At 45.8% G+C, this 22,227-nt stretch overlaps 2 protein-coding genes across 2 annotated transcripts in view; one reads left to right on the forward strand and one right to left on the reverse strand.

Moving 5' to 3' along the window:
• The window catches only part of LOC110261339 (zinc finger protein 444), a 996,914-nt gene that overhangs the window by 67,910 nt on the left and 906,777 nt on the right, over positions 1-22,227 (forward strand). The gene's annotated exons all lie outside the window — the stretch shown is intronic.
• Positions 196-21,717, reverse strand: LOC100513362 (zinc finger protein 211). The gene is given in 5 exon segments (XM_005664913.4): positions 196-582; positions 584-1,215; positions 14,801-14,930; positions 16,364-16,721; positions 21,704-21,717. Coding segments are annotated over 5 exon segments (1,371 nt in total). The 3' UTR covers positions 196-345.

Raw genomic sequence — 22,227 nt, forward strand, 5'->3', positions numbered from 1 at the left:
TGTGAACTTTCTGATGATACCGGAGGCCAGTTCTAGCAGCAAAAAACTTCCCACATTCACGGCACTCATAAGGCATCTCCCCAGTATGAACTCTCTGATGATTACGAAGGCTCCACCTAGCACGAAAAGACTTCCCACATTCACTGCACACATAAGGCCGTTCTCCAGTGTGAACTCTCTGATGATTACAAAGAATGGACTTAGTTGTAAAACACTTCCCACATTTACTACACTCGTAAGGCTTTTCTCCAGTGTGAACTTTCTTATGGGCATTGAGGTGTTCATTTCGGGTAAAGAATTTCCCACACTCAATGCACTCAAAAGGCCTTTCTCCACTGTGAACTCTCAGATGATTACAAAGGATGGACCTAGCAGCAAAAGACTTCCCACATTCACTGCACACATAAGGCCTTTCTCCAGTATGACCTCTCTGATGATAATACAGGCCAGACCTAGTAGTAAAAGATTTACCACATTCATTGCACTGATAAATCCTTTTTCCACTGTGAACCCTCTGATGTGTGAGGAAACTGGAATTGTGGGTAAAAAATTTTCCAAACTGGCTGCATTCATAAGGCCTTTCACCAGTGTGAACTTTCTCATGCTGAATAAGGTTACAATTTTGAGTGCAGGCTTTCCCAAATTTGCTGCACTCACAAAACCCTTGACCGGTGAAAACTCTCTCATCCTGAACAAATATGCCTGTGTGGCTCAAGGCTTCCTTGCCTTCTCCCCAGCTATAACAAATTTTCCCACTGTGGAAAACAGCTTCATACTCCACACTGCTGTTTGGTTTATATCTGGTAACAGTGGCTTGTTGCTGAAGTCCCATGTTGGCCACAAAGTCGTTCCCTATCTCCGTGTAGGAAGAGAGATTTCCTGATGCATGGACCGTGCAGCCCTTCAAAAATGAGGGCTTCTCGACATCGAATAGGAAGGGTTTCTCTCTAATGTGCTGGTTCTGGTGCTGCTGAAGGTTTGCAGTGAAATACAACTGTTTCCCACATGGCCCACATGTGTATTCTTTCTGCTCCTTATGTGCTCCTTGCTGTTCACCCAAGTAAAAAGAGTCTCTCAAGCCTGGAACATACATCTTACAAGGCTGGGCCTTCTCAGGAGACAAACCTGCCCTGGGGGTCCTCATGTGCAACACTCCTTCTCCAGATACGTTCTGTTCAGGGTGTGTCCCTTCATTCTCGACTTCACGCCAAGGACCTGGAAACAAAGAAGTAATGGTGAAGTTCATGTTGAACTGGGGGGGCAGGGGGAACCATCACAATCGTACATCTGAAACATAAAAGAACCAGTCGAAGGGACCGTCATCAGGAAATGGAGTTGGGATGAAACTGAGGAAGCAGCTAGTCTCTCCAAGCACAGGGCACAAAAGACTGGATGTGGCCAAGGAGAAAGGCTTGTTCTACAATTCACTCCTCTGTCAATGGCTTTGACTAGGACCGCATCTGCCGCTGACCTGTGATACTAGGCGCAAGGGTATGTTCAGGCCTTAGAAAATCTGACTGCTGGTATTTAAGTAGCTGGTATTCAAGGATACATTTGAGAACATAAACTATGTCACTAAGAATTAAGGGAAAACAATGCGAAGAGCACTTGAGATAAGCGGCTTAAAGAGTGGGTTACAGGATCCCGGACTGGAGTCAGAATAAAATGGGAAGCAGGAGAAAGGAGAAGGTGTCAGAAAGTCAAGAATGGACAAAGGAGATTACGCCCCTAAGGGTCACTCCATTTGCAAATATTTTCTCCCACTTTTTAGGGCCACACCCATGGCACATGGAGGTTCCCAGGCGAGGGGTGGAATCCGAGCTGTAGCTGCTGGCCTACGCCGCAGCCACAGCAACACGGGATCCAAGCTGCGTCTGAGACCTACACTACAAATCATGGCAATGCCAGATCCCTAACACACTGAGCAAGGCCAGGGATCAAACCTTTGTCTTCATGGATGCCCGTCAGATTTGTTTCCACTGAGCCACAATGGGAACTCCTTTTCCCACTTTTCTTTTCGTTTTGTTTATGTTTTCCTTTGCTGTGAAAAAGCCTTTAAGTTTAATTAAGTCCCATTTGTGATTGTTTTATATTTTTCTCTTTTGGCTGCCCCAAGGCATATGGAATTCTCAGGCCAGGGATCAGATCCCAGCTGCAGTTGCTATCTACACCGCAGCTGTAGCAACACTAGATCCTTAACCCACTGTGCCAGGACAGGGATCAAACCTGTGTCCCAGCACTCCAGAGATGCCACCAATCCTACAGCAGGAACTCCGAAGTCCCATTTTTTAATTTTTGTTTTCAATTTCATTACTTCCAAGAGGTGGATCCAAAAAGATAATGCTGCAATTTACATCACAGAGGAAATATTTGCAAATGAAAACAACCAACAAGGGATAAGTTTTCAAAATATACAAACAACTTACACAGCTGAATAGCGCCCCCCCCCAAAGACAATCCAATCAAGAAATGGTCACAAAATGTAAATAGCCATTTTTCCAAAGAATACATACAGAAGGCCAAAAAGCAAATGAAAAAATGCTCAACATTGCTATTAGAGAAATGCAAAGCAATACTATGAAGATTTATCACCTCACACTGCTGAAAATTGCCATCATCAAAAAGTCCGCAAACAATAAATGCTGGAGTGAGTTCAGAGAAAAGAGAACCCTCTAACACTACTGGTGGGAATTTAAACTAGTACAACTATTACAAAAAATAGTATGTAGGTTCTCCGAAAAACTGAAAATGGAGCTACCATATGATCCAGCAATCCCACTCCTGGGCATATATCCACACAAAACTGTAATTCAAAAAGATACATGTACCCACCCCTCAGTTCATAGCAGCACTATTCACAATAGCCAAGACATGGAAGTAACCTAAATGTCACAGACAGAGGACTGGATAAAGAAGATGTGGTAGGGAGTTCCCGTCCTGGCGCAGTGGTTAACGAATCCGACTAGGAACCATGAGGTTGCGGGTTCGGTCCCTGCCCTTGCTCAGTGGGTTAACGATCCGGCGTTGCTGTGAGCTGTGGTGTAGGTTGCAGACACGGCTCGGATCCCGAGTTGCTGTGGCTCTGGCGTAGGCCGGTGGCTACAGCTCCGATTCGGCCCCTAGCCTGGGAACCTCCATATGCCGCGGGAGCGGCCCAAGAAATAGCAACAACAACAAAACAACAACAACAAAAAAAAAGACAAAAGACAAAAAGACAAAAAAAAAAAAAAAAAAAAGAAGATGTGGTAAATACATACAATGGAATACCAGTCAAAAAAAGAATAAAATAATGCCATCTGTATCATACGAAGTAAGTCACAAAGAGAAAGACAAATATCATATGTGGAATCTAAAGAAATGACACAACTGAACTTATTTACAAAACCGAAACGGACTCTCACATTTTGAAAACTTTGGTTACCAAAAAAGTAAAGGTAGGGAGGGGATGGCCTATGAGTTTGGACTGGCACATGCACACTACTCTATACGGAATGGATGGTCAACAGGGAGCTGCTGTATAGCAAGGGGAACTCCACTTAATATCTGTGATAACCTATACGGGAAAAGAATCTTGAACAAGAATGGATATATGTGTATATACAATTGAACCACTTGGTTGTACAGCAGAAATTACAATACTATTAATCAGTAAAACTTTAAAAATTTTATTATTATTTTTTGTCTTTTCTAGGGCAGCACCTGTGGCATATGGAGGTTCCCAGGTTAGGGGTCTAATCGGAGCTGTACCTGCCAGCCTACACCACAGCCAGAGCAATGTAAAAATTTTAAGAAGGAAATGACAAATGACTGTTGGGCTTACTCACAGACCGGACACAGCTGAGAAAAGAATCTCTGAGATTGATGTTCTCTTAGGAGACTCCTCCAAAATTGCAAAGCAAAGAGAAAAAGGACTAAAAAAGTTAAAACATAATAACCAAGAACTGTGGGACAACTACAACAGGTTTAACATATACATACGAAAACAGAACGAGAAAAGAAAGGAATACAAGAAATATTTAAAGCAATAATGATGGAGAATGTGTACCATATTAATGTCAAAAACCAATCAACAGATCCAGGAAGCTCAGAAAAGAAACATTTTTTTGTTTTTTTGCCATTTCTTGGGCCGCTCCTGTGGCATAAGGAGGTTCCCAGGTTAGGGGTCGAATGGGAGCTGTAGCTGCGGGCCTACACCACAGCCACAGCAACTCGGGATCCAAGCCGCATCTGCGGCCCACACCACACCTCATGGCAACGCCGGATCCTTAACCCACTGAACGAGGCCAGGGATCGAACCCGCAACCTCATGGTTCCTAGTCGGATTCGCTAACCACTGAGCCACGATGGGAACTCCAAAGAAACAACGCTTAAGCCCCAACATACACTTAGGCATTTCACATTCAAATGCAAAACAAAGCAAAACAAAAAACCTGAAAGGAATAAACACCTCACCCTTAGAAGAGCAACAAAAAAGAATCACATCTGAATTCTCCTCAGACCTCAGGCAGGCAAGAAAGAGAAGTGAAACAGCTGGGGGCGGGGGAGGGACTTAGAATTTGGAATCCAGCAAAATCACCCTTCAAAAGTGAGGGTGCCCTTAAAAGACATTTTTAGAAACAAATATTTTAAAAATTTATTCAAAGAAGTACTTCACAGAGATAGAAAATAGATCAGAAATGTGGGTTTGTGGAGTTCCCATTGTGGCGCAGCAGAAACAAATCAGACCAGTATCCATGAGGATGAGGGTTCAATCCCTGGCCTCGCTCAGGGCTGTGTGTCGCAGATGCAGCTTGGATCCCTTGTTGCTGCGGCTGTGGCACAGGCTGGCAGTCACAGCTCCAATTCAACCCATAGCTTGGGAACCTCCATATGCTGCGGGTGTGGCCCTAAAAAGAAGGAAGGAAGGAGAGAAAAGAAATGTGGGTTCCACAAAGGAAAAGCATCAGAGAATTTAAAAAAAACTTCTTGGAGTTCCTGTTGTGGCGCAGCGGAAATGAATCCAACTAGGAACCATGAGGTTGTAGGTTAGATCCCTGGCCTTGCTCAGCGGGTTAAGGATCCGGCATTGCCATGAGCTGTGGTGTAGGTCGCAGATGTGGCTCGGATCTGCCATTGCTGTGGCTGTGGTGTAGGCCGGCAGCTACAACTCCAATTAGACCCCTAGGCTGGGAACCTCCATATGCCCTGGGTGCAGCGCTCAAAAGACAAAACACACACACACACACACACACACACACACACACACACACACACACACACACACACACACACACACACACACACACACACACACACACACACACACACACACACACAAAAAAAAAAAACCCCAAACTTCAAACTTTGGAGTTCCCATTGTGGCTCAGTGGGTTAGGAACCCAAGAGAGTGTCCATAAGCAAATGTACTCAAATGCTGGCCTCACTCTGTGGGTTAAGGATGTGGTGCTGCCGCAAGATTCGGTAGAGGTCACACAGGCAACATGGATCCAGTGTTGCCAAGGCTGTGTTGTAAACCACAGCTGCAGCTCTTCATTGACCACTATCCCAGGAACTTCCACAGGCCACAGATGTGGCCTTAAAAAAATAAAAACAGGAGTTCCTGTCGTGGCGCAGTGGTTAACGAATCCAACTAGGAACCATGAGGTTGCGGGTTCGGTCCCTGCCCTTGCTCAGTGGGTTAATGATCCGGCGTTGCTGTGAGCTGTGGTGTAGGTCGCAGACGCGGCTCTGATCCTGCGTTGCTGTGGCTCTGGCGTAGGCCGGGGGCTACAGCTCCAATTTAACCCCTAGCCTGGGAACCTCCATGTGCCGCGGGAGCGGCCCAAAGAAATAGCAAAAAGACAAAAATAAATAAATAAATAAATAAATAAAAATAAAAACAAACAAAAACTTCTTTGAGGGAGTTCCCTGGTCTAGTGGTTAGGAGTCTACAATTTCACCACTGTGGCTTGGGTTCCATTCCTGGTCTGGAAATTGAGATCCAACGTCACCCCTGCACACCACAGGCAAAACCAACCCCAACCAAAAAGACACTTCTTTGACACATAACTGACATGGAACACTGTATCTAAGGTGTACATGATTTGATGTATGTGTATCTCCTGCAATGATTACCAAAATAAGTTTAATTAACAGTTACAATTTTTCCGTATGATGAGATTTTTTAAGATACTCTCTTAGAAACTTCCTTTTGAGGGCTGTACTCACAGCATATGGAGGTTCCCAGACTAGGGGTCAAACTGGAGCTGGAGCTGCAGCCTATGCCACAACCACAGCAACTTGGGATCCAAGCTGTGTCTGAGACCCACACCACAGCTCAAGAAAACGCCAGATCCCTAACCCACTGAGCAAGGCCAGGGATTGAACCTGAGTCCTGATGGATACTAGTCAGGTTCATTAACCACTGAGACATGATGGGAACTCATGGTACAGGTATTTCTTGACATAATAATTTCACTTCCTTGCGATAAATACACAGAGGGGAACTGCTGGATCATAGAGTAGTGGTTTTTTGAATTCTGTAAGGATTCTGCATAGCAGTCACAACAATGTACATTCCCATCAACAGTGCAAAAGGGGTCCCGTTCCTCCACATCCTCACCAACACTATTGCTTGTCTTAGATCTAACCCAAGCCACAGCAGTGACAACACCAGATCCTTTAACCACTAAGTCAACAGGTAGCTCCTATTTCTTGCCTTTCTGATAACACTGTATGAGGTGTGAAGCAATTTCTCACTGTGGTTTCAATTTGCATTTCCCTGACAACTAGTGAAATTGAGTATCTTTTCATGTACCTGTTTCCCATTTGCATGTCTTCCAAAAAATTTCTATTTAGACCTAACAAAGTGTTTAAAAGAACAATACCAATAGTGCATTATGCATTTTTAAACATAAACATTTAAAAATATGCTTATTTGGGAGTTCCCGTTGTGGCGCAGTGGTTAACGAATCCAACTAGGAACCATGAGGTTGCGGGTTTGATCCCTGTCCTTGCTCAGTGGGTTAAGGATCTGGTATTGCTGTGAGCTGTGGTGTAGGTTGCAGATGCGGCTCAGATCCCGAGTTGCCGTGGCTCTGGTGTAGGCGGGAGGCTACAGCTCCAATTCGACCCCTAGCCTGGGAACCTCCATATGCCATGGGAGCGGCCCAAGAAATAGCAAAAAGACAAAAAAAAAAAAAAAAAAAAAAAAAGAAAGAAAGAAAGAATGCCTATTTGAAAGTAAAACAAAGGAGGAGTTCCCATTGTGGCACAGCGGAAACAAATCTGACAAGGAACCATGAGGTTGCGGGTTCGAACTCAGGCATTGCTCAGTGGGTTAAGGATCATTGCCGTGAGCTGTGGTGTAGGTCACAGACGCAGCTCCGATTCCCATGTTGCTGTGCCTGTGGTGTAGGCCGGCAGCTGCAGTTCTGATTGGACCCCTAGTGTGGGAACTTCCATATGCTCCAGATGTGGCCCTAAAAAGCAAAAAAATAAAAGTAAAATGAGGAGTTCCTGCTACAGCGCAACAGATTAAGGATCAAGTATTGTCTCTGTGATGTCAGGGTTTTGATCCCCGGCCCAGGATTTGGTAAAGATCCCAAATTACAGCTGTGGTAAAGATCCCAGCCGTAGCTTGAATTGATTCCCGACCCAAAAACTTCCACAAGCCAGGGGTGGCCGGGGGAGGGGGGGAGTAAAATGAATGACAGCAATAATACAATGGAGAAAAAGCAATTAGGATTTTTTAATTTTAAGGTATTGAAACTACGTATGAATTCATATAGCGTTATGTGAATGTGGACTTCAATTAGTTGTACATATATACTGCAAACTCTAGCATAACTACTTAAAAAACTGAAAACCTGCAATTCCCTTTTTGAGGATTAGGTTAAGGATCCAGGAATTGTCACTGCAGTGGCTGAAGTTGCTGCAGTGGCGCAGGTTAGATCCCTAGCGGAACTTCCACATGCAGCAGGCACAGTCAAAAAAATAAATAAATAAAAATAGAAACAAGAATACCTGATATGCTAACAAAGGACAGAAATAAAATCATATAAAATGCTTGGTTTAAACCACAAAAAGAAGAGTGCAAGACTAAAACAGAAGCAAGGGCAATGAATAGAAAATGGTGGAGTTCCCGCTGTGGCTCAGCGGTAATGAACCTGGCTAGTATCCATGATGATGCAGGTTTGATCCCTGGTCCCGCTCAATAGGTTAGGGATCCAGTGTTGCTGTGGTGTAGGCCAGCAGCTACAGCTCCAATTCAATCTGTAGCCTGGGAATTTCCATATGTCGGTGGTATAGCCCTAAAAAGACCAAAAAGAAAAAGAAAAAGAAAATGGTGGCAAATATTAGATATTTATCAAACTATTATTAGTATCTTAAACATTGACAATCTCAATGCACCAATTAAGAGAGATTATCAGAATGGGTCAAAAAAGAGGATTCAACTATATGCTGTCTCCCAGATGCCCACTTTGAAACAAAGATGAATACAGATCAAAAGTAAACGGATTGAGAGAGGCTAACATGAATTTAAACAACAGTTAAACTACATTAACATCACAGCAGATTTCATGCACACAAAGTCATGAGGGCTAAAGAGAAAGAAACAACGATAAAGGGATCAGGTCTCCAGGATACCCAACAACCCTCAACATGTCAGCGTCTAACAACACAAGGTCAAAACAGGAGGAAAAAAGACCTACAAGGAGAGAAAGAGGAACACGCTCTCATAGTCAGAGACTTCACTCGACACCCCACTACCAGGAAGAGATTCGACACAGAGAGCACCAGTGAGGGCACGACCGAAGGGCTCCAACGTGAACCACACGGACATAACGGACACCGACACATCACTATGAAACTGTGTCCAGCAACGGCGGCACTGTCTTCACGAGCTGACAGAGAACATTCATGCAGTAGACCCCATCACTGGCTATAGAGCACACCTTAAATTTTAAAAACAGGAGTTCCTGCTTTGGGGCATCAGGTAAAGGAAACCCCATTCTCTCTGCAGCAGCTCAAGGTCACCGCTGGGGTGTAGGTTCAATCCCGAGCCCAGCACAGAGGGTGAAAGATTTGGTGGCGCTGCAGCTGCAGCGAAGGTTGGACTTGTGGTTCAGACTCAATCCCTGGTCTGGGGATTTCCATCTGTCCCAAGTGCAACCAAAAAAGAAAAAAGATGGGGAGTTCCCATTGTGGCTCAGTGGTTAGCGAATCCGACTAGAAACCATGAGGTTGTGGGTTCGCTCCCTGCCCTTGCTCAATGGGTTAAGGATCCGGCGTTGCCGTGAGCTGTGGTGTAGGTTGCAGACGCGGCTCGGATCCCACTTGGCTGTGGCTCTGGTGTAGGCCGGTGGCTACAGCTCCGATTAGACTCCTAGTCTGGGAACCTCCACAGGCCGTGGGAGCAGCCCTAGAAATGGCAAAAAGACAAAAAAAAAAAAAAAAAAACAAAAAAGAAAGAAAGAAAACAGACAGCTGGAGGAGATCCTGTTGCAGCTCAGCAGAAACAAATCTGACTAGGATCCATGGGGATACAGGTTTGATCCCTGGCCTCGCTCAGTGGGTTAGGGTTCTGGCATTGCCACAAACTGCAGTGTAGGTCACAGATGAAGCCTGGATCTGGCGTTCCTGTGGCTGTGGTGTAGGCTGGAAGCTATAACTCCGATTTGACCCATAGCCTGCAATCTTCCATATGCTGTACCCGGGGCCCTAATAAAGTAAATAAATAAATAAATAAATAAAAGCTGGAGAATCACGAAATACTGCTAAATAATACATGGGTCAAAGAAGAAATCTCAAGATAAATTTTCAAATATTTTGAAATAAACATAACACTTCTCAAAATATGCTAATATAGTGAAAGCAGTGTTTATAGGGACATTTATAGCATTGAATGGGTATGTTTGAAAAGAAAGATATAAAATCAATCATATGCAAAAAAAAACAAAAAGAAAAATCAATTTCTGTGCCTCTACCTTAGGAAACTAGAAGAGAAGAAAATTAAATCCAAATGAAGAAGAAATTTAAAAAATCAAAAGAGAGGGAGTTCCCTGGGGGGGGTAGTGGTTAGGACTTAGCACTCTGACCACTGCAGCATGGGTTCAAACCCTGGTCTGGGAACTGAAATCCCACAAAGCCTCAGCCTGATGTAACCACCAAAAAAAAAAAAAAAAAAAAAAAAAAAAATCTATAGAGAAAAATCAACAAAGCCGAAAAAAAGCCAGTTCTTTAAAATGAACAATGGAATCAAAAAGATTCTAGTCAAGATAATGAAGAAGAAAAGAAGACATCAGGAGTTTTCCTGCGGCACAATGAGTTAAGCATCTGGTGGTGTCACTGCTGTGGTTGGGAATCACTGCTGTGGCAGAGATTTGATCGCTGGCACAGGGAAAGTCCACATGCTATGGGCACGGCAAAAAAAAAAAAAGAAACATCGGAGAGAAGTACCCATTGTGGTGCAGTGAGTTAAGGATCTGACTACAGAGGCTTGGGTTGCTGCAGACAACAACTGGTTGTTTAATTCCTAGCCTGGCACATGGGTTAAGGATCCAGCATTGCCACAGCTGTGGTATCCATCACATTTGATCCCTGGCTGGGAATGTCCGTATGCCGCAAGTGTAGCCAAAAAAAAAAACCAAAGAGGAAACATCACTACAGATAGCATGGACAATAAATTTAACAACCTGAATGAAATGGATCAATTTCCTAAAACATACAGTTTACCAAAACCCGCACAAGAAATAGACAATCTGAATAGGTCTACGTCTATTCGAGAATTTGAATCAATCATAAGTAGCCTTCCAAAATTGAACCCAACTGGCCCAGATTGGTTTACTGGTCAAAAGATCAACATTTAAGATACTATAAAATTTTCTACAATTTCCTTCAAAATCAGAAACAGAGGGAATACTTCCTGACTATGAGGCCGGCATTACTCTAATACCAAATGAAAGACATTATAAAAAAAGGATAAACCAATACCTTTTATGAAGAGAGATGCAATATTTCTCAAAGAATGTCAGAAAACTGATTTCAAAACTATATAAAAAGAATTATGGGAGTTCCCGTCGTGGCGCAGTGGTTAACGAATCCGACTAGGAACCATGAGGTTGCAGGTTCGGTCCCTGCCCTTGCTCAGTGGGTTAGCGATCCGGCATTGCCGTGAGCTGTGGTGTAGGTTGCAGACGCGGCTCGGATCCAGCGTTGCTGTGGCTCTGGCGTAGGCCGGTGGCTACAGCTCCGATTCAACCCCTAGCCTGGGAACCTCCATATGCCGTGGGAGCGGCCCAAGAAATGGCAAAAAGACAAAAAGACAAAAAAAAAAAAAAAAAAAAGAATTACACACCATGACCAAATGGGATGGATGCAAAGTATGCAAGGCTAATTTAACATTCAAAAATTAATAGAATCCATGTCATCAACAGGTTACGACCAGCACATGATCTTATCAATAGATGCAAAAAAACCTATCTGACAAAATCCAACACTTATTCATGATAAAAATCTCCATCACCTAGTAACCTAAAAATAAAAACTTCAACTTGGAGTTCCCATTGTGGCTCAGCAGTAATGAACCTAACTAGTATTCATGAGGAAGCTGGTTTGATCCCTGGCCTAAGTAGGTTAAGGATCCGGCATTGCCATGAGCTGTGGTGTAGGTCACAGACACATCTTGGATCTGGAGTGGCTGTGGCTGGGGTGGAGGCCAGGAGCTACAGCTCTGATGTGACCCCTAGCCCAGGAACTTCCCATATGCTGTGGGTGCAGCCGCCCAAAAGGAAAAAAAAAAACAACCCTTAAACTTGACATAAAATCCTATATATAGCTATCATAACACTTATTACCAGAGAGAAAAGCTGGACACCTTCCCAGAATTATGAAGAAGGAGGCAAAGACGTTTTCTCTTACAACTCCCTTTCAACTTTATACTGGAAGTCAACACTGATAAAATGAGAGAAGGTTATATAAAAGGCACACTAATTAGGAAGGATGGAATAAAACTGTCTTCATTCTCAGATGCCATGACCAGGTATGTAAAAAACACAAAAAAAGACCAAAAATAAATAAGTAAAATTAAACTCCCAGAACCAAGAAGCAAATACAGCAAGGTTTCAGGATACAGTTCATATACAAAAGTCAATCACTTGCCTAAAAACAAGATGAACACGTGAATTTGAGATTAAAAACAACAGTATCATGGGGAGTTCCCATCATGGCTCAGTGGTTAGCGAACATGACTAGGATCCATGAAATGCAGGTTCGATCCCTGGCCTTGCTCAGTGGGTTAAGGATCCGGCATTGCCATGATCTGTGGTATAGGCTGCAGATGTGGCTCAGATCTTGCATTGCTGTGGCTCTGGCGTAGGCCGGCAGCTACAGCTCCGATTAGACCCCTAGCCTGGGAACTTGGAACTTCCATATGCTGTGGGTGTGGTTCTAAAAAGCAAAAAAGAAAAACACAATATAATGGAGGTTCCCTCATGGCTCAGCAGGTTAAGGATCCCATGTTCTCACTGCTGTGCCTCTGTTTACTGCTGTGCCTCTGTTTACAGCTATGGCCCAGGTTCAATTCCTGGCCTGGGAATTTCTGTATGCCCTGGGCATGGAGGGGAGGGGGTAGAGCTCAAACAAATACGTACATTAGTAAGCCCCACCCCAGAAAACAAAAAGAGAGTAGAAAGAAAGAGATATTTCCTTATAAATCTATGAAAACAGGCAGAAGATCTACATGAGGGAAAGTATAAAGCTCTAAGGAAGAAATCACAGCAATTGGAGTTCCCATTATGGCTCAGCGGTTAATGATTCCAATCAGGAACCATGAGGTTGCGGGTTTGATCCCTGGCCTTGCTCAGTGGGTTAAGAATCTGGCGTTGCCGTGAGCTGTGGTGTAGGTTGGAGATGCGGCTCAGATCCCGAGTTCCTGTGGCTCCGGTGTAGGCCGGCAGCTACAGCTCCAGTTAGACCCCTAGCCTGGGACCCTCCATATGCCACGGGAGCAACTCCAGAAATGGCAAAAAGACCCCCCCCCCCAAAAAAAAGAAATCACAGAAATAAATGAAAAGACATTTCATAGATATAAACAGGGAAACTCCCTAATATCAAGAGATTAGTTGTTTCCAACTTGATTACATAGTCAATGAAATCCAAACCAAAATCCCAGGAGTTATTTTGTGGATATAAACAAATTGATCCTAAAGTTTACATGGAGAGGCAAAAGTCCTAGAGTAGCCAACGTGATATTAAGAACAAAGCTGGAAGACTGACATAATCAATCTAAAGATTTAATATCCACAGTATTCAAGCCAGTGTAGCACTGCCGAAACAAGAGAGAAACTGATCAACTGACAGCCCAGAAATAGATGTATATAAATATATCCAGCTGACCTCTGACAGATGACCAAGTGCAAGTACCATGGGGGAGAAGGAAGTCTTTTTAACAATGGGACTGGGACAACTGACATCCCATGCCAAAAAAAAAAAAAAAAATCAATCTAGACCCAAACCTTACACCTTGTCAAAAAATACACTCAAAATGAATCAGAGACCTAAATGTTAAATACAAACACTCTTGAATCTTATTAAGTAAACTGGAATTTCCTTCGTGGCTCAGTGGTTAACAAATCCTGACAAGGATCCCTGGCCCTGCTCAGTGGACTGAGGATCCAGCACTATTGCCATGAGCTGTGGTATAGGTTGAAGACACAGCTTGGATCCAGCGTTGCTGTGGCTGTGGTGTAGGGCAGCTGCTGCAGCTCTGATTCCACCCCTAGCCTGAGAACTTCCACATGCCGTGGGTTTGGCCTTAAAAAGCACATAAATAAATGATGTTTAAAAAAAGACAAAAAAGTACAGTATGAACACAGTAAAAAGGCAACTACCAAATGGGAGAAAACATTTCCAAAAATGTTATACAAAAAAGAAATCAATATTGAGAATATAGGGATAACTCTGTAACTAAACAACAAAAAAAACTTGATATAAAAATGAAAAAAGAACTTTAATACTTTTCTCAAGATATACCAATGACCAATAAGCACAATTAGGGAAATGCAATGGAAACAATAGAGCTATACACTTCACACCTATCATCAAAACAACAGAAAATAATAGATGCTGGCACGGATGTAGAGAAATTGGAAACGTGAAAAAGGGTACTGCAAAAACAGTTCATGGTTGGGAGTTCCTGCTGTGGTGCAGTGGGTTAAGAATCTGACTCCAGTGGCTCCGGTGGCTATGGAGGCCCAGGAGTTCATCCCCCACAAGCACAGAAAGTGGGTTAAAGAATCCAGTGTTGCCAAGGCTGCAGCATAGGTTTCAGCTAGGGCTTGGATTCAATCCCTGAACCAGACAACTTCCACAACAGAGCTGAGGGTGCAGCCACAAGAATTTAAGGAAAAGAAAAAAAAGGACAACAACAACAAAGAAAACCAGTTCATGGTCCGCTTAGGTTGTCACCATGGCAGTGACAACAGCTTCTTGCACAGTGAGGCACAAAGAAATGTCAGGTACAGGAACGGAGCAAAACTTCGGTACCACACATTTGGACAGCCACCAGGCCAAAGGGAGGGCCATTAAGGAGAGCTGTGAAGCTGTCCACAAGACTAAAGAACCCGAATCCTCACCTGTAAGAACTTGGGGCTACAGGTGTTGGGGCACTAAGGAGCAGGAACACACGCCATCTAGCCATGTAATGAAGGAACTTAAGAATGGGAGTGTTCATGGTCCAGATAGGAGGACAGAGCTGCCCTTGAAAAAAAGGAGAAGGCAGAGCTTAGCTCAGAGGATGGAGGTGCTGTGAGGCTCTTACCCAGCATGGACACAAGTGCCAAGTTCTCCAACATGACATCAAGGTACAAGTGTATCTGGACCTCATCAAGAAGACACCATTCCTCCCAGGAGAAGTACACGGCCACATCCTCAAAGGTCACACTGCCCTGCTGTAACAGGAACAAATGAAACCGTGAACAGGCTCACTCCCGAAAACCCACAGCCCATCTTCCCACACACACACCCCCCCACCGCCCAACCAGACGGAGCCTCTTGAGATCCCTCCTCTGATCTGAACCTCCCACTGCCTCCAGAACACACGGGCAGTCATTTCAAGCCTAACTCCTGCTCTTCCCTGCTCTTTATGACCCACCAGAAAGAAAGGAGACCTGCTCTTACCAGCTCAGGCTCACCTCAAAGCACTGCCAGCTATGTCCCAGGAGTAGCCTTGATACCTTCTCCCACTGGTGGTGGGACATGGGAATCCCCTCCATAGAACCTGGCCTGCTCTTAAGACTCTGAATGTGGGGTTCTCCAAGGTCCCCAAACCAAAGGGCTGGGCGAATGGCAGGGGAAGGTACCCAACACACATCAAATACAGAGAATGGCAATGGGATCCCGCTGTATAGCACAGAGAACTAAATCCAGCCACTTGTGATAGAACATGGTGGAGGATAACGTGAGAAAAAGAATTTGGGTATGTAGGTGTGTGTGTATATATGAATGACTGGGTCACTTCGCTGTACAGTAGAAATTGGCAGAACACTGTAAAGAAACTATAATGAAAAAAATAAACATCTGAAAAAAAAATTCAGAGAATGTGTGCGTGGGGCTCAGGACCAGCGAGGGACTGGGACAACCTCCACCTACCCAATGTGCTCCTGCAGCCCTGGGCACCTGTGGGAAAAGGCAGGTCAGGAATGAAAGTGACCATGGCCGTGCTCCAGGGGTGCAGGCCTTCTCTGCCCCGTGCCCAGTAGCAGAGCCAGGTAACCTCCAGCTGACCGGCTAACCTCAGCTCCTCCATTCCCAGGGCCACCTCTTACTAGTTGTGACCCTGGAAAAGCCACAACTTCCCTCTGCCTCAATGTCCTCATTGCTTCCTACTGTCTCGTCTTCCACTGAAAAGGCTTCTGAGTATTTTTAACTGAGACCGTGTCCTTCCTTTGCTCACGATTCTCCACCGCTCCCAGGGCCCTGAGAAGGTACAACCACTCGTCTACCACTCCAGGGGCAGCCTGGCCTCAACCTTTGTTCCTCACACAAACAGGATGGACCCCGGGTTCCCCCGACATTCCTGCTTCAGCAGCATCTCCAAGCCTCACCCACAACCCATTACACCGGGGTCGGAAAAGCGACGCCAACGGAATTCCCTTAGCTGCTAGCACTTGAGGATGCAGCGTTTTAACGGCTCTGCCGCGGGTTCCAGCACTGGCCCGGGTACGTCCGCATGCGGCCAACAACAACAAAAGACATAGGGACACCACCCCTGAAGGCCTCCCTGTCCTGGACTAAGCCGACCGCAACAGGGGCCGCTCCCTCGGGCCCCTCCTACTCGGGTGGGGAAACGGGCAGGGCACCGCCCGAGGCCCGCAGCGTTTACCTCGGCCGGGTCCCTCAGCGCGGCCGCCGCCATCGGAGCCTCTGGGCGGAGCGGAGCGGCCACAGCCCAGCGACCGGGTGGGACTCGGCACCGAGACTCCCCGCAGGCGGCGGTGTCCCCGCCCCTCAGGCCCGCCCCTGGGCAGCGCGCACACGGCCTCCTCCGGCGCCTCCTCGGCCCGTCAGCTCGCTCCCAGCACTGGACACCGGAGCTCCTGACCACCTCCAGGGCCCCGCAGCAATAAAATGTCCGCCACGAAGTCGCCGGAAGTCCCTCTCCAGGATGTTCTCCCTTCCGGAAATGCCCCCTTTCTGAATTTTCATTGGATGAAGCGCGCTGCGCCTCAGCGCGTGTTCTTCTGGGTAATGTAGTGCAAACGACTCACGAAGGGCGCCCCAAGCCGTGATCGCAGGGAAAAAAACCGAGTTCCCTGACTCCCTAGGGGTTAGGGATCCGGCGTCATCGCTGCTGTGGCCTAGAATTGATCCTGGCCTGTGAACTTCCGCAGGCCCCGGACTCGGCCAAAAAACAAACAAACGAACAAACAATCCGGGGAAAAAAACCAAGCCTCTAGGGCGGGTGGGGCTGCATAGGTGTGTGTTTGGTTTTGGTCGGGCCTGAGCCATGGGGTAGTTTCTTTGCTAGGGATTTCACCCGAGAAGCAGCAGTAACAAGGCAGAATCCTTAACGGCCAGGCCACCAGGGAACTCCAACATACTTCTTAAGGGGCAAGGATACCTGGGGAGGGGAGGGGGAACTTAAGAGTATTTAAGAGTTTTTAATGCTACTGACCACTGAGTGTTTGGACATGATCTCCGTCTCCTTGAAGCCAAACAATATTGATTCTACTAGTCGCTGGAAGCAAAGGCAGCCTGAAGTATTAAAGTCATTTCTTAAGCTTTGGTCAAGAACAAGAAAAAAGTCAGACAGGGCACTGACTGGGAATACGGGAAAAAAAAAAAAAAATTTGAGCAGGGCTGAAGCAGCTGGACACGAGGGAGAGAGCCGCTTCTGGTCCCCTAAAAAAGGCTCTCCTGACCGCATAGTCAGTGAGTGTGCCCAATTCAGTGGGAAACATTGATGGATGATAGGGCCACCCAAGATGGCTCTTCTCGTGCTCTTTTACACATCCCCTGCTGTGCTAGTCTGATTCACTGATACCCTACTCACATGGCTGAACTTCCCTCTTAATCATAAGGCCTAATCAGTCAATGCACAGGTCATTGCCCTGGCCACAGCTAATGATTGTTCTCATCTTTAGATCATAAGGACTTCACATTGATAGTTGATCAAAAAGGCTGTGAGTGGCATGCTCATTTGCTGCTTTCCTTGATAACTGATGAATAAACCTGACTTCGATTCCCTCTAAAGCTGCTCCTCCCGGTGGGAAAGACTGCTGCCACACCCTGCCTGCTGTCTGCAGATCTTGGTATGGTGTCTCTCCAGGACGTTGATAAGGAGGATTCCCCATCCATTAAATCACTCATATCTCTGTCCTTGTCTCTGGGCTCTTTCTTTGGTCTTGAGGCTGAGCAATTACAAGACTTACAAGCCTGTAGGGTGAAGCCTGAAACAGAAAAATTTTTGTCCATAGAATATGAAACTTTTATAGCTGTATGTTTTTCTTCAATATACACTGTTTTTGTTTTGTTTTGTTTTGGCCATACCTGCAGCATTAAGAAGTTCCCAGGCCAAGGATCAAACGTGCCTCACAGCAGGGACCCAAGCTACAGCAGTGACAATGTTGGATCCTTAACCCATGGTGCCACCATGGAACGTCAACTTAAAATGAATAAAATATCAAAATGACTATTGTCAATAAACGTATACTTCAGTATACAGACTTATGAAGAAGAAAGTGAAAAGTTTCATGGAGAAAAACAAAGTGCAGCATGGTATGTTTTTAACTTTCTGCAACTCTCTGCACATGGATAAAGTCCTCGGTGTGTGGCTGCAGGGCCATATATATTCTCATGTATTTGTTCTTTATTTGGTAAAAATAAAGTAATACTTTTATACAGATCTGTAGTTTGCATTCCTCACTTAATATATCTTGCACGGGAGTTCCCGTTGTGGCACAGTGGAAATGAATCCGACTAGAAACCATGAGGTTGCAAGTTCAATCCCTGGCCTTGATTGAGTAGGCTAAGGCTAAGGATCTGGCATTGCCATGAGCTGTGGTGTAGGTCACAGATGAGGCTCGGATCTGGCATTGCTGTGGCTATGGCGTAGGCCAGCAGGTGTAGCTTTGATCCTACCCCTAACCTGGGAACCTCCATATGCTGCAGGTGTGGCCATAAGAAGCAAAGCAAAAAACAAAACAAAACAAAACAAAACAAAACAATGGGTGAAACAGAGTTCCAACCATGGCTCAGTGTGAAATTCAACTGCAGCAGCTTAAGTAGCTGCGGAGGTATAGGTTCGACCCCCAGCCCAGCACAGTTGGTAAAAGGATCCAGCATTGCTAGGCTGGGAACTTCCACATACCACAGGTATGGCCATTTAAAACATTTACGGGGGTGTTCCTGTCGTGGCTCAGTGGTTAACGAATCCAACTAGGAACCATGAATTTGCGGGTTCCATCCCTGGCCTTGCTCAGTGGGTTAAGGATCCGGCATTGCTGTGAGCTGTGGTGTAGGTTGCAGACGTGGCTCGGATCCCACGTGGCTGTGGCTCTGCTGTAGGCTGGTGGCTACAGCTCTGATTCGACCCCTAGCCTGGGAACCTCCATGTGCTGAGGGTGTGGCCCTAGAAAAGACAAAAAAAAAAAAAAAAAAAATCTGTGATGATAGAAGGAAAGATGACTCTGAAAAGAGAAATGTATCAATAGATTGACGTCATAAATTCATTGAGTAATAAAAAAATAGATTGACATGTCATTAATTGTGTAAAGTATGCGTAATATTTCCTTATTGATTGAGAATGATAGAATTGGGAGTTCCTGCTGTGGAACAAGGAGATCAGCAGAGTCTCTGCAGTGCCAGGATGCAGGTTTAATCCCTGACCCAGGAGTTCCCATCGTGGAGCAGTGGTTAACGAGTCCGACTAAGAACCATGCGGTGGAGTTCCCGTCGTGGCGCAGTGGTTAATGAATCCGACAAGGAACCATGAGGTTGCGGGTTCGGTCCCTGCCCTTGCTCAGTGGGTTAACGATCCGGTGTTGCCATGAGCTGTGGTGTAGGTTGCAGACTCGGCTCGGATCCAGCGTTGCTGTGGCTCTGGCGTAGGCTGGTGGCTACAGCTCCGATTCGACCCCTAGCCTGGGAACCTCCATATGCCGAGGGAGCAGCCCAAGAAATGGCAAAAAAAAGACAAAAATAAATAAATAAATAAATAAAAATAATTAAAAAAAAAAAAAAAGAACCATGCGGTTACGGGTTCAATCCCTGCCCTTGCTCAGTGGGTTAACAATCCAGCGTTGCCGTGAGCTATGGTGTAGGTTGCAGACGCGGCTCGGATCCCGCGTTGCTGTGGCTCTGGTGCAGGCCAGCAGCTACAGCTCCAATTAGACCCCTAGCCTGGGAACCTCCACATGCCGTGGGAGCGGACCAAGAAATGGCAAAAAAAAAAAAAAAATCCCTGACCCAGCACAATGGACTAGCAGAACCTGTGTTGCTGCAGCTGTGGCACAGGTCGCAATTGCAGCTCACATCCTGGACCCAAGAGCTCCATATGCCATGGAGCAGCCAAAAAGAAAAAGGAAAAAAAAGAATAATAGAATTACCAAGTATTTTATGAATAACATACGTATTACTGTGGGAAAAATTAATGGTTAAAATGCCTCGAAGGAGTTCCCTTTGTGGCTCGGCAGAAAGGAATCCCACCAGTGTCCACGCGGTTGTGGATTTGATCCCTGGCCTCACTCATTGGTTAAGGATCCGATCCAGTGTTGCCATGAGCTGTGGTGTAGGTGGCAGACTTGGCTTGGATATGATGTGGCTGTGGCTGTGGTGTAGGCTGGCGGCTCCAGCTCCAATTCGACCCCTAGCCTGGGAACCTCCATGTGCCCCGAGTGTGGCCCTAAAAAGCAAAAGGGAGGCAAAAAGCAAACAAACAAACAAAAAAACCCACAAAGGATAGTGGAGAAAATCCACAAAATAAGAGGATATATTCCCTTATTTATTATTATTTTGGCTGCACTGGCGGTATATGGAAGTTCTCAGGCCAGGGATTGAATCCAGCTGCAGCTATGACCTACACACAGCTGCAGAAACTCCAGATCCTAAACACACTGTGCCACAGCGGGAACACCAAAGATATATTTAAACCCAAATATATAAACTATTACATTAAATTTTTTTGGTCTTTGCTTTTAGGGCCATACCTGCAGCATATGGATGTTCCCAGGCTGGCATTGAATCGGAGCTGTAGCCAGCAGCCTACGCCACAGCAGCAGCAATGCCAGATTCAAGCTGCATCTGCCACCTACACCACAGCTCACGGCAACGCCGGACCCTTGACCCACTGAGCAAGGCCAGGGATCAAACCTGCAACCTCATCGTTCCTAGTCAGATTCTTTTCTGCTGTTGGAGATGGGAACTCCAACATTAAATGCTTTGAAATAAACATTCAAAGTAGCTGTCAGTATTTTTGAGGGCACTAAACTTCCTTGGCAAGGGATTTAATTTTCATCAAGTCAGGTTCAAATGCATGCTTTGAATGTCTATTCAAAGAACATCTAACGGAAGTTCCTGTTGTGGCTCAGCACATTAAGAACCGGACTAGTATCCATGAGGATGTGGGTTTGATCCCTGGCCTTGGATCTGTGGGTCAAGGATCTGGCCTTGCCACAAAGTGCAGCTCGATCTGGAGTTCCTGTGGTTGTGGTGTAAGGCCAGCAGCCACAGCTCCGATTCGACCCCTAGCCTGGGAACGTCCATATGCCACAGGTGTGGCTGTAAGAAGAAAACGAAACGAACAACTAACTTTCCATGACACCCTCAACCCCTGTAGCTGCAGATGCTACAGATGCACACCCCTGCCACACAGGTCTTCCTGTCCATCCTCATTTAGTCCTGGCCCGAGGGAAACAAGGCCACAAAAAATTCACATATGAAGTGACCAGCATGGGGTCAGGGGGCAGGCCTGCCTAATCTGTGTTCTTGAAATTGGAAACTTTGGCTTCCGTTCATCAACATACGCTTGGTGGGAGCTGATGGAAAAAACAAACTGGCTAATCCCCTCAGGCCCCCAGATGCGAAGGCTCTCCCTGGAGGTCCGTAGGGGAAAAAAGTCATTCTCGGGGTCTCAGCCCATCATCCCAATTATGCACAGGTCCTGCTCGCTCTGCTGCCTTAAGACGTCCTAGGTCATCCCATGCTCACTATCAATGCCACCAACCTGGGCCCGTCCATCGTCACCAGGCTCCTGGACTACAGAGGCTTCTGTCCTCTCCTACATCAGTTCTTCCTTCTTATGTCCACTCGCCACCCAAAAGCCAGGGAGACATTTAAAAACAAATAGATTGGAATTCCTGCCGAGGCTCCATGGAAACGAATCTGACTAGCATCCATGAGGACTTGGGTTCGATCCCTGGCCTTGCTCAGTGGGTTAAGGATCCGGTGTTGTCTTGAGCTCTGGCACAAGTCACAGATAGGGCTTGGATCTGGCATTGCTGTGGCTGTGGTGTAGGCTGGCAGCTGCAGCTCCGATGCGACCCCTAGTCTGGGAACTTCCACAGGCCACAGATGTGGCCCTAAAAAGCAAAGAAAAAAGATCATCACATTGTCTTGCTGTTCCCCTTTCTCAGCCTCCCAGAGTAGTAGGAACAAAAGCCAAAGGATGTCACTATAAGAAAGTGACCAAAGGAAACCTCACCAGTATTTAGAAAACCGACATCATGTGTTTCCTGATATGGTGCGCTG

This window comes from Sus scrofa, chromosome 6, assembly GCF_054392235.1.
Source record: "Sus scrofa isolate SSC_HxYL_T2T_F1_AM1 chromosome 6, Sscrofa_HxYL_maternal_Yorkshire_Landrace_v2.0, whole genome shotgun sequence".
NCBI classification, from domain to species: Eukaryota; Metazoa; Chordata; class Mammalia; order Artiodactyla; family Suidae; genus Sus; species Sus scrofa.